The following is a 12,438-nucleotide window of genomic DNA, read 5'->3' as shown; positions in this document are numbered from 1 at the left end:
CCCATTTGTTTATTTTTGTTTTTATTTCCATTTCTCTAAGAGGTGGGTCAAAAAGGATCTTGCTGTGATTTACGTCATAGAGTGTTCTGCCTATGTTTTCCTCTAAGAGCTTTATAGTGTCTGGCCTTACATTTAGGTCTTTAATCCATTTTGAGTTTATTTTTGTGCATGGTGTTAGGGAGTGTTCTAATTTCATTCTTTTACATGTAGCTGTCCAGTTTTCCCAGCACCACTTATTGAAGAGGCTGTCTTTGTTCCACTGTATATTCTTGCCTCCTTTATCAAAAATAAGGTGACCATATGTGTGTGGGTTTATCTCTGGGCTTTCTATCCTGTTCCATTGATCTGTATTTCTGTTTTTGTGCCAGTACCATACTGTCTTGATTACTGCAGCTTTGTAGTATAGTCTGAAGTCAGGGAGCCTGATTCCTCCAGCTCTGTTTTTCTTTCTCAAGATTGCTTTGGCTATTTGGGGTCTTTTGTGTATCCATACAAATTTTAAGATTTTTTGTTCTAGTTCTGTGAAAAATGCCACTGGTAGTTTGATAGAGATTGCACTGAATCTGTATATTGCTTTGGGTAGTATAGTCATTTTCACAATGTTGTTTCTTCCAATCCAAGAACATGGTATATCTCTCCATGTGTTTGTAGCATCTTTAATTTCTTTCATCAATGTCTTATAGTTTTCTGCATACAGGTCTTTTGTCTCCTTAGGTAGGTTTATTCCTAGGTATTTTATTCTTTTGGTTGCAATGGTAAATGGGAGTGTTTCCTTAATTTCACTTTCAGATTTTTCATCATTAGTGTATAGGAATGCAAGAAATTTCGGTGCGTTAATTTTGTATCCTGCTACTTTACCAAATTCATTGATTAGCTCTAGTAGTTTTCTGGTAGCATCTTTAGGATTCTCTATGTATAGTATCATGTCATCTGCAAACAGTGACAGCTTTACTTCTTCTTTTCTGATTTGGATTCCTTTTATTTCTTTTTCTTCTCTGATTGCTGTGGCTAAAACTTCCAAAACTATGTTGAATAACAGTGGTGAGAGTGGGTAACCTTGTTTTGTTCCTGATCTTAGTGGAAATGGTTTCAGTTTTTCACCATTGAGAACAATGTTGGCTGTGGGACTGTCATATATGGCCTTTATTATGTTGAGGTAAGTTCCCTCTATGCTTACTTTCTGGAGGGTTTTTATCATAAATGGGTGTTGAATTTTGTCGAAAGCTTTTTCTGCATCTATTGAGATGATCGTATGGTTTTTATCCTTCAATTTGTTAATATGGTGTATCACATTGATTGATTTGCATATATTGAAGAATCCTTGCATTCCTGGGATAAACCCCACTTGACCATGGTGTATGATCCTTTTAATGTGCTGCTGGATTGTTTGCTAGTATTTTGTTGAGGATTTTTGCATCTATGTTCATCAGTGATATTGGCCTGTAGTTTTCTTTCTTTGTGACATCTTTGTCTGGTTTTGGTTTCAGGGTGATGGTGGCCTCTTAGAATGAGTTTGGGAGTGTTCCTCCCTCTGCTATATTTTGGAAGAGTTTGAGAAGGATAGGTGTTAGCTCTTCTCTAAATGTTTGATAGAATTCGCCTGTGAAGCCATCTGGTCCTGGGCTTTTGTTTGTTAGAAGATTTTTAATCACAGTCTCAATTTCAGTGATTGTGATTAGTCTGTTTATATTTTCTATCTCTTCCTGGTTCAGTCTCAGAAGATTGTGCTTTTCTAAGAATTTGTCCAGTTCTTCCAGTTTGTCCATTTTATTGGCATATAGCTGCTTGTAGTAATCTCTCATGATCGTTTGTATTTCTGCAGTGTCAGTGTACTTCTCCTTTTTCATTTCTAATGCTGTTGATTTGAGTCTTCTCCCTTTTTTGCTTGATGAGTCTGGGTAATGGTTTATCAATTTTGTTTATCTTCTCAAAGAACCAGATTTTAGTTTTATTGATCTTTGCTACCGTTTCCTTCATTTCTTTTTCATTTATTTCTGATCTGATCTTTATGATTTCTTTCCTTCTGCTAACTTTGGGGTTTTTTTCTTCTTCTTTCTCTAATTGCTTTAGGTGTAAGGTTAGGTTGTTTATTTGAGATGTTTCTTGTTTCTTGAAGTAGGACCGTATTGCTATAAGCTTCCCTCTTAGAACTGCTTTTGCTGCATCCCATAGGTTTTGGGTCGCCGTGTTCTCATTGTCATTTGTTTCTAGGTATTTTCTGATTTCCTCTTTGATTTCTTCAGTGATCTCTTGGTTATTAAGTAGTGTACTGTTTAGCCTCCATGTATTTGTATTTTTTGCAGATTTTTTTCCTGTAATTGATATCTAGTCTCATAGCATTGTGATCGGAAAAGATACTTGATACGAAATCAATTTTCTTAAATTTACCAAGGCTTGATTTGTGACCCAAGATATGATCTATCCTGGAGAATGTTCCATAAACACTTGAGAAGAAAGTGTATTCTGTTGTTTTTGGATGGAATGTCCTATTAATATCAATTAAGTCCATCTTGTTTAATGTGTCATTTAAAGCTTGTGTTTTCTTATTTATTTTCATTTGGATGATCTGTCCATTAGTGAAAGTGGGGTGTTAAAGTCCCCTACTATGATTGTGTTACTGTCGATTTCCCCTTTTATGGCTGTTAGTATTTGCCTTATGTATTGAGGTGCTCCTATGTTGGGTGCATAAATATTTACAATTGTTATATCTTCCTTCTTGGATTGATCCCTTGATCATTATGTAGTGTCCTTCTTTGTCTCTTGTAAGTCTTTAAAGTCTATTTTGTCTGATATGAGAACTTCTACTCCAGCTTTCTTTTGATTTCCATTTGTATGGAATATCTTTTTCCATCCCCTCACTTTCAGTCTGTATGTGTCCCTAGGTCTGAAGTGGGTCTCTTGTAGACAGCATATATACGGGTCTTGTTTTTGTATCCATTCGGCCAGTCTATGTCTTTTGGTTGGAGCATTTAATCCATTTACATTTAAGGTAATTATCGATATGTATGTTCTTATTACCATTTCCTTGATTGTTCTGGGTTTGTTATTGTAGGTCTTTTCCTTCTCTTGTGTTTCCTGCCTAGAGAAGTTCCTTTAACATTTATCGTACAGCTGGTTTGGTGGTGCTGAATTCTCTTAGCTTTTGCTTGTCTGTAAAGGTTTTAATTTCTCCATCGAATCTGAATGAGATCCTTGCTGGGTAATCTTGGTTGTAGGTTTTTCCCTTTCATCACTTTAAATATGTCCTGCCACTCCCTTCTGGCTTGCAGAGTTTCTGCTGAAAGATCAGCTGTTAACCTGACAAGGGGATCAGCTGTTAACATACAAGGGATTCCCTTGTATATTATTTGTTGTTTTTCCCTTGCTGCTTTTAATACTTTTTCTTTGTATTTAATTTTTGATAGTTTGATTAATATGTGTATTGGAGTGTTTCTCCTTGGATTTATCTTGTATGGGACTCTCTGCACTTCCTGGATGTGATTAACTCTTTCCTTTCCCATATTAGGGAAGTTTTCAACTATAATCTCTTCAAATATTTTCTCAGTCCCTTTCTTTTTCTCTTTTCTGGGACCCCTATAATTCAAATGCTGGTGTGTTTAATGTTGTCCCAGAGGTCTCTGAGACTGTCCTCAGTTCTTTTCATTCTTTTTTCTTTATTCTGCTCTGCAGTAGTTATTTCCACTATTTTATCTTCCAGGTCACTTATTCGTTCTTCTGCCTCAGTTATTTTGCTACTGACTCCTTCTAGAGAATTTTAAATTTCATTTATTGTGTTGCTCATCATTGTTTGTTTGCTCTTTAGTTCTTCTAGGTCCTTGTTAAATGTTTCTTGTATTTTCTCCATTCTATTTCCAAGATTTTGGATCATCTTCACTCTCATTATTCTGAATTCTTTTTCAGGTAGACTGACTATTTCCTCTTCATTTGTTTGGTCTGGTGGGTTTTTACCTTGCTCTTTCATCTGCTGTGTGTTTCTCTCTCTTCTCATTTTGCTTAACTTACTGTGTTTGGGGTCTCCTTTTCGCAGGCTGCAGGTTTGTAGTTCTTGCTGTTTTTGGTGTCTGCTCCCAGTGGCTAAGGTTGGTTCGGTGGGTTGTGTAGGCTTCCTGGTGGAGGGGACTGGTGCCTGTGTTCTGGAGAAAGAGGCTAGATCTTGTCTTTCTGGTGGGCAGGACCGCATCCGATGGTGTTTTGGGGTGTCTGTGACCTTATTATGATTTTAGGCAGCCTCTCTGTTAATGGGTGGGGTTGTGTTCCTGTCTTGCTAGTTGTTTGGCATAGGGTGTCCAGCACTGTAGCTTGCTGGTCGTTGAGTGGAGCTGGGTCTTGGCATTGAGATGGAGATTTCTGGGAGAGCTTTTGCTGTTTAATATTACATGGAGCCAGGAGGTCTCTGGTGGACCAACGTCCTGAACTTGGCTCTCCCACCTCAGAGACACAGGCCTGACACCCAGCCAGAGCACCAAGACCCTGTGAGCCACAAGGCTCAGAAGAAAAGGGAGAAAAAAAGAAAGAAAGAAAAAATAAATAAAATAAAATAATTATTAAAATAAAAAATAAATAATAATTATTAAAAATAAAAAAATTAAAAGTTAAAAAAAAAAAGGACAGACAGAACCCTAGGACAGTTGGTAAAAGCAAAGCTATACAGATAAAATCACACAAAGAAGCATACACATACAAACTCACAAAAAGAGAAAAAGAAGTAAAATATATATATCGTTGCTCCCGAAGTCCACCGCCTCAATTTTGGGATAAGGGTGTCTATTCAGGCATTCCACAGATGCAGGGTACATCAAGTTGAGTGTGGCGATATAATCCGTTGCTCCTGAGGCTTCTGGGAGAGAGTTCCCTTTCTCTTCTTTATTCGCACAGCTCCTGGGGTTCAGCTTTGGATTTAGGCCCACCTCTGCGTGTAGGTCACCTGAGGGTGTCTGTTCTTCGCTCAGACGGGACAGGGTTAAAGTAGCAGCTGATTAGGGGGCTCTGGCTCACTCAGGCCGGGGGGAGAGAGGGGTACAGAATGTGGGGTGAGCCTGCGGTGGCAGAGGCTGGTGTGACGTTTCAACAGCCTGAGGTGCGCTGTGTGTTCTCCCGGGCAAGTTGTCCCTGGATCACGGGACCCTGGTAGTGGCGGGCTGCACAGGCTCCCGGGAAGGGAGGTGTGGACAGTGACCTGTGCTTGTACACAGGCTTCTTGGTGTCTGTACCAGCAGCCTTAGCGTCTCATGCCCGTCTCTGGGGTCTGCGCTGATAGCCACAGCTCGCGCCTGTCTCTGGAGCTCGTTTAGGCGGTGATCTGAATCCCCTCTCCTTGCGCACCCCGAAACAATGGTCTCTCGCCTCTTAGGCAGGTCCAGACTTTTTCCCGGACTCCCTCCCGGCTAGCTGTGGCACACTAGCCCCCTTCAGGCTGTGTTCATGCAGTCGACCCCAGTCCTCTCCCTGGGATCTGACCTCCGGAGCCTGAGCCTCAGCTCCCAGCCCCCGCCCACCCCAGCGGGTGCGCAGACAAGCCTCTCAGGCTGGTGAGTGCTGGTCGGCACCCATCCTCTGTGCGGAATCTCTCCACTTTGCCCTCTGCACCCCTGTTGCTGTGCTCTCCCTCTGTGGCTCTGAAGCTTCCACCCCCCAACAACGCCCCGTCTCCACCAGTGAAGGGGCTTCCTAGTGTGAGAAAACTTTTCCTCCTTCACAGCTCCCTCCCAGTGGTGCAGGTCCCGTCCCTATTCTTTTGTTTGTTTTTCCTTTTTTCTTTTATCCTACCCAGGTACGTGGGGAGTTTCTTGCCTCTTGGGAAGTCTGAGGTCTTCTGCCAGCGTTCAGTAGGTGTTCTGTAGAAGTTGTTGCACACGTAGATGTAGTTTTGATGTATTTGTGGGGAGGAAGACGATCTCCACATCTCACTCCTCTGCCATCTTGAAGGTCTCTCTGTACTCACACTCTAGGTGTATGACTGTTGTCTCCTTTTCTTCACATCCCAGGGCTCTTTGCTCAAAAAAGGTGACCAGGTTCAGCTTAGAGACAGCAACACCTGGTGTGCGGCCTGGAGGGCAGACAGGGTTTCAGCCGCCGGGATCTGTCCCGAGTACAGTGGCAATCCCATCATATATGTTTATTATGTCAAGTTTGTTGATCGTGTTCTTCCAGTGTTCCATATTCATACAAATGTTTCTGTGTGCTTGGTCTCTCTCAGTTATAGAAAGAAACATGTTAAAATCTCCCATTTTGATTGTAGATTTGTCCAACTCCCCTTTTAGTTCTGTCAATTTTTTCTTTGTATATTTTGATACCATATTACTACTCTATAGAGATTAGAATTGTTCTATCTTCCCAGACTCTATCTTTCCCAGAATTCTTTATCTTTATTAACACTTCTGGCTGGATTGTCTACTTTATCTGATAATATATAGACTTAACAGCTCTGTTTTGAGGACTACTATTTGTATAATGTATCTTTTTTTATTCTTGTACTTTTAATCTTTTTTTATTTTACCTTTATTTATTTACTTTTAAAATTTTATTTATTTATTTATTTATTTATTTATTTATGGCTGTGTTGGGTCTTCGTTTCTGTGCAAGGGCTTTCTCTAGTTGCGGCAAGTGGAGGTCACTCTTCATCGCGGTGCGCAGGCCTCTCACTATCACGGTCTCTCTTGTTGTGGAGCACAGGCTCCAGACGCACAGGCTCAGCAATTGTGGCTCACGGGCCTAGTCGCTCCGCGGCATGTGGGATCTTCCCAGACCAGGGCTCGAACCCGTGTCCCCTGCATTGGCAGGCAGATTCTCAACCACTGCGCCACCAGGGAAGCCCTGTTTTACCTTTATTTTTAAGGCTATCTTCACTGGATATAGAATTCTAGGTGAATACTATTCAGTAATTAAAAGGGATTGAATTACTGATACATGCAACAACATGGATGAATCAAAAAAATTATGCTGTGCAGAAAAACTCAGGACAAACAGTAAACACTGTATGATTCCATTTATATGAAACTGTATAGTGACAAAAAGCAAATCAGTGGTTTCCTTAGTTCAGGAGTGGGGTGAGGACTACCTGCAAAGGGGCATATAGGAATCTTTCTGGATATGTTCTACATCATGATTGAGGTGGTGGTTATATGGGTATATTCATTTTTCAAAACTCACTTAACTATACACTTAAAATGTGTATAGTTCCTCACACATTCCTCACGACAAAATTCCTCACGATGGGTGCAAAATACACAAAACGTGTCCAACAGAAAAATATACCTCTAAAGCCGATGATTTCCCAGAAGAAATTAGTTGCTCTTAAAGAAACTTTGTTGAAGTATATTTAAGACCCAGTTAAAAAAACAATCACAATATTAATTTGATATACATGTTCAGAAAATTTGGAAATGATCATACGTACAAATTATAGGTAGGATTTAAAACTTCCTAAATCACAATAAATTATGGCTACAGTCACTACCAAGTTAGAATACACATTAACAAAATCCTAAAAAATTCAGTATTTCTTTTGTTTTCATAGTTTGCGTAGCTTAAACAAATTTGTTTTTCTCAATTTACTTCCTTAATAAAATTTGCTCAATTTTAAATGATCTGAAAGCCATATATATATAATTTACCTTCTGCTGGAAAAAAAAAACTTCTTCATAAGCACAAAATATTATCAACGGGAAAACACACAAGAAATGGTATAACTTTTTCCATGGAATTTATACTTATGATCTTTTCCTACTCATCAGCATAACGTTTTTCCTTTTAGTCTAGATGTAACTGTGAATTACGATCTGATAAGAAATTTCATGTGCATTTAAGAATCTTAGAGAAATGTAGGCTCCCTTCCCTTTATGAATCAATGAATTTCCCCCAATTTTAAACTGTAAAGTCAAAGAATACACGTCCTAAAATTCCTTGTAAGGCTAAACCGGAATCTTCTGGCAAAAACGAAATTAAGTATTGTATGAGGGACCAGAAGTGCTTAGCAGCAGATTCAGTACTTTCAGAATGTATAGGTCTGGAGGAGCACTCCTCTGCAGTCACCATTCCTTCAAAAACTGAGGAACTACCACAGTTCCCATACTCCTACCCCTTAAGATCTAATCTACTTGTGACAGAAGATTCTTAAACTTCATTCATGCCAGCAGGAATCACCATTTGACACAAAATTCTAGTCTGACGAGTCCGTTTAAACCTGATGTCCTGAGATCTAAAAACGAAACGTCTCTGGGTTTTACATGGTGCAGAACAGATTCATTTCAAAGACAATATAACTGTAACACTAAGGGAAAAAGCAATGATGAAAGAGAGAAAGTGAGAACACTTACCTCGTCCCCGGTGGCAGTGGAAGTTGTTCAAGTGAATTACCTCTTCATTGTTGTTTCCCTCTGCCATTTTCCAATGCAGACATACACCTATGTACTTGCTAATATCTAAACATGGTGACTACCTGTTCCAAAGAGTCTGAAAAAGAAAAAAAAAGAAAATTAAGAATAAGGGAATATCAAAACTCTTCCCACATACCTGGTCAAGGTAGCATTCTAAGCTTATCGTGAAAACACCACTAAAAAGAAAAATAGGGGCTTCCCTGGTGGCACAGTGGTTAAGAATCTGCCTGCCAATGCAGGGGACGTGGCTTCAAGTCCTGGTCTGGGAAGATCTCACATGCTGTGGAGCAACTAAGCCCATGTGCCACAACAACTGAGCCTGTGCTCTAGGGCCCGCGTGCCACAACTACTGAAGCCTGCGTGCCTAGAGACCACGCTCCGCAACAAGAGAAGCTCCCCGCTTGCCACAACTAGAGAAAACCCGTGCGCAGCAATGAAGACCCAATGAGCCAAAAAATAAATAAATAAAATAAATTAAAAAGAAAGAAAAAGAAAAATAAGGGGACTTCCCCGGTGGCACACTGGTTAAGACTCCGCACTCCCAATGCAGGGGGCCCAGGTTCGATCCCTGGCCAGGGAACTAGATCCCACATGCATGTTGCGACTAAGAGTTTGTGTGCCACAACTAAGGAGCTCGTGTGCCGCAACTAAAGAGCAGGCAAGCGGCAACTAAGGAGCCGGCGAGCTGCAACTAAGGAGCCCACCTGCTGCAACCAAGACCCAGCACAACAACAACAAAATAATAAAAAATAAATAAATAAAAAGAAAAAAGAATAACTAAAAAGCTAACAGGATGGGACTTCCCTGGTGGCACAGTGGTTATTAAGAATCTGCCTGCCAATGCAGGGGAGCATTGGTTCGAGCCCTGGTCTGGGAAGATCCCACATGCCGTGGAGCAACTAAGCCTGTGCACCACAACTACTGAGCCTGTGCTCTAGAGCCCGCGAGCCACAGCTATTGAGGCCGCGTGCTGCAACCACTGAAGCCCACGCACCTAGAGCCTGTGCTTCGCAACAAGAGAAGCCACCACAATGAGAAGCACGCGCACTGCAACGAAGAGTAGCCCCTGCTTGCCGCAACTAGAGAAAGCCCACACACAACAATGAAGACCCCGTGCAGTCAAAAAAATAAAATAAAGTAAAATAAAGACGTGTATCTATAGCAGCTTATATAAAATAAATAAACAAATAAATAAAAACCTAACAGAAGAGAAAAAATGGAAATAAAACTATTACTGCAAAAGAACATACAAAACATCAGCAAAGGATCAAAGAACAGATGGGACGTATATTTTAAAAAAGTAAAATTAAACCGGAAAAATTAAACAAAATAAGGAACTAAAAAACATTTTTCAAGAAGTAAAATCAGGGCTTCCCTGGTGGCGCAGTGGTTAAGAATCTGCCTGCCAATGCAGGGGACTCAGGTTCGAGCCCTGGTCCGGGAACACCCCACATGCCGGGCAGCAACTAAGCCCACGTGCGCAACTACTGAAGCCTGCGTGCCTATAGCCTGTGCTCCACAATGAGAGAGGCCACCGCAGAGAGAGAGGCCTGCGCACTGCAATGAAGAGTAGCCCCACTCACCACAACTAGAGAAAGCCCTCATACAGCAATGAAGACCCAAAGCAGCCATAAATAAATAAATAAATTTATATATATATAAAAAAAAGGAAAATTAAAAACTCAATTACAGCAACCTATGGAATAGGTGAAAATATCTGCAAATCATAACCCCTAATACGGTGCTAAAACCCAGAATATATAAAGAACTCACAGAGATCAATGGCAAAAAACCCAAATAATCCAATTTTAAAAAATGGGCAAAGGACCTAAATAGACATTTTCCCAAATAAGATATTCAAATGGCCAACAGGTATATTAAAAGGTGCTCAACAGCACTAAACATGGGGGAAATGCAAATCAAAATCACCTCTGCCTGTCAGAATGGCTATCATTCATTCAAAAATTCATTGTTATGAGCGATAACAATGCTAGCAGGATGTGGAAAAAGGGAACCTTTGTACACTGTTGGTGGGATTATAAGTTGGAACAGCCACTAAAGAAAACAATATGGAGGTGCCTCAAAAATTTTAAAATAGAACTACGACATGATCCAGCAATTCCACTTCTGGGTATGTATCTGAAGGAAACGAAATATCTCGATACTTTGAAGATATCTGCACTGCCATGTTCACTGCATCACTATTTATAATAGCCAAAACATGAAAGCAACCTAAGTGTCCACTGACAGATGAATGGGTAAAGAAAATGGAATACTATTCAACTACAAAAAAGAAGGAAATCCTGACATCTGAGACAACATGGATTGACCCTGAGAGCATCATACTAGGTGAAATAAGTCCGATAGAGAAAGACAAATTCTGTATGATCTCACTTACATGTGGAATCTAAAAACAAACAAAAAACCCAAAACTATTAAAAAAAAAACTCAGAAAAAGAGATCAGATTTGTGTTTACAAGAGGTGGGGGAATTGCATGAAGGTGGTCAAAAGGTAAAACTTCCAGGTATAAGATAAACAAGTACTGGGGATGTAATGTACAGCATGGGGACTAAGGCTAACACTGCTGTCTGGTACATTTGAAAGTTGCTAAGAAGGTAAACCCTAAAAGTTCTCATCATAGGAAGAAAAAATTTTTTTCTTTTTTCTTTTGGTATCTATATGGATGGATATTAACTAAACTTATTGTGGTAATCATTTCACAGTGTATGTAAGTCAAGTCATTATGCTGTACAACTTTAAATAATTCAACTGTATCAGAAATATTACATAAACAGACTACTACAATTAAAAGGCAAAGATTATCAGAATGGATAAATAAAACCCAACTAAGAGTGTTTTACAAGATAAACACTGTAAGTACAAGAAAACTGAAATATTTAAAGTAAAAGAATAGAAAGCAAACATCAAACATAAACAACTCATCTAATAAGTTCTTAATTTCAGACACTGTAGTTTTTAGTTATAAAATGTCCATCTGAGGAAATGCAGATGGCCAACAGGCACATGAAAAGATGTTCAACATCGCTAATCATCAGGGAAATACAAATCAAAACCACAAAGAGATATCAACTCACATCTGTCAGAATGGCCATCATTAAAAAGAACACAAATAACAAATGTTGGAGAGGATGGGGAGAAAAGGGAACCCTCGTACACTGTTGGTGGGAATATAAACTGGAGCAACCACTATGGAAAACAGCATGGAGGTTTCTCAAAAAACTAAAAATAGAACTACCATATGACCTAGCAATTCCACTCTTGGGTATTTATCTGAAAAAAACAAAAACACTGATTCGAAAAGATACATGCACCCCAATGTTCATCGCAGCATTATTTACAATTGCCAAAATACTGAAGCAACTTAAGTGTCCATCAAAAGATGAATGGATAAAGAAGATGTGGTATATTTATACAGTGAAATACTACTCAGCCATAAAAAAAAAAGAACACGGTTTTGCCATTTGCAGCAACACAAATGGACTTGGAAGACATTATGCTAAGTGAAATAAGACAGAGAAAAACAAATACTGTAAAGTATTACTTATATGTGGAATCTAAAAAATACATCAAACTATTGAATGTAACAAAAAAGTAGGAGACTCACACATATAGAGAACAAAGCAGTGTAACAGGAAAGGGGGGAGGGGCAATAATATAGGGGTAGGGAGAAATAAAGGTACAAAATATTAGGTATAAAATAAGCTACAGGGCTTCCCTGGTGGCGCAGTGGTTGAGAATCTGCCTGCCAATGCAGGGGACACAGGTTCGAGCCCTGGTCTGGGAAGATCCCACATGCCGCGTAGCGACTAGGCCTGTGAGCCACAATTGCTGAGCCTGCGCGTCTGGAGTCTGTGCTCCGCAACAAGAGAGGCTGCGATAGTGAGAGGCCCGCGCACCATGATGAAGAGTGGCCCCCACTTGCCGCAACTAGAGAAAGCCCTCGCACGGAAACGAAGACCCAACAGAGCCATAAATGGATAAATAAATAAAATTTTAAAAATAAATAAATAAAAAATAAAATAAAATAAGCTACAAGGATAT

General features: G+C 39.8%; 1 protein-coding gene across 7 annotated transcripts in view; it reads right to left on the bottom strand.

The window, feature by feature from the left end:
* The window catches only part of RNF216 (ring finger protein 216), a 180,761-nt gene that overhangs the window by 152,442 nt on the left and 15,881 nt on the right, over positions 1-12,438 (bottom strand). For all 7 annotated transcript variants that reach the window (XM_036826032.1, XM_036826033.1, XM_036826034.1 and 4 more), the window contains exon 2: positions 8,316-8,451. In XM_036826032.1, coding sequence (XP_036681927.1) covers positions 8,316-8,382 — 67 coding nt within the window. In that variant the 5' untranslated portion in view covers positions 8,383-8,451. The remainder of the gene's footprint in view (positions 1-8,315; positions 8,452-12,438) is intronic.

The sequence above is a fragment of the Balaenoptera musculus genome, chromosome 15 (genome assembly GCF_009873245.2).
Source record: "Balaenoptera musculus isolate JJ_BM4_2016_0621 chromosome 15, mBalMus1.pri.v3, whole genome shotgun sequence".
Taxonomy (NCBI): Eukaryota; Metazoa; Chordata; class Mammalia; order Artiodactyla; family Balaenopteridae; genus Balaenoptera; species Balaenoptera musculus.
This window is presented reverse-complemented; position numbering and strand designations above follow the sequence as displayed.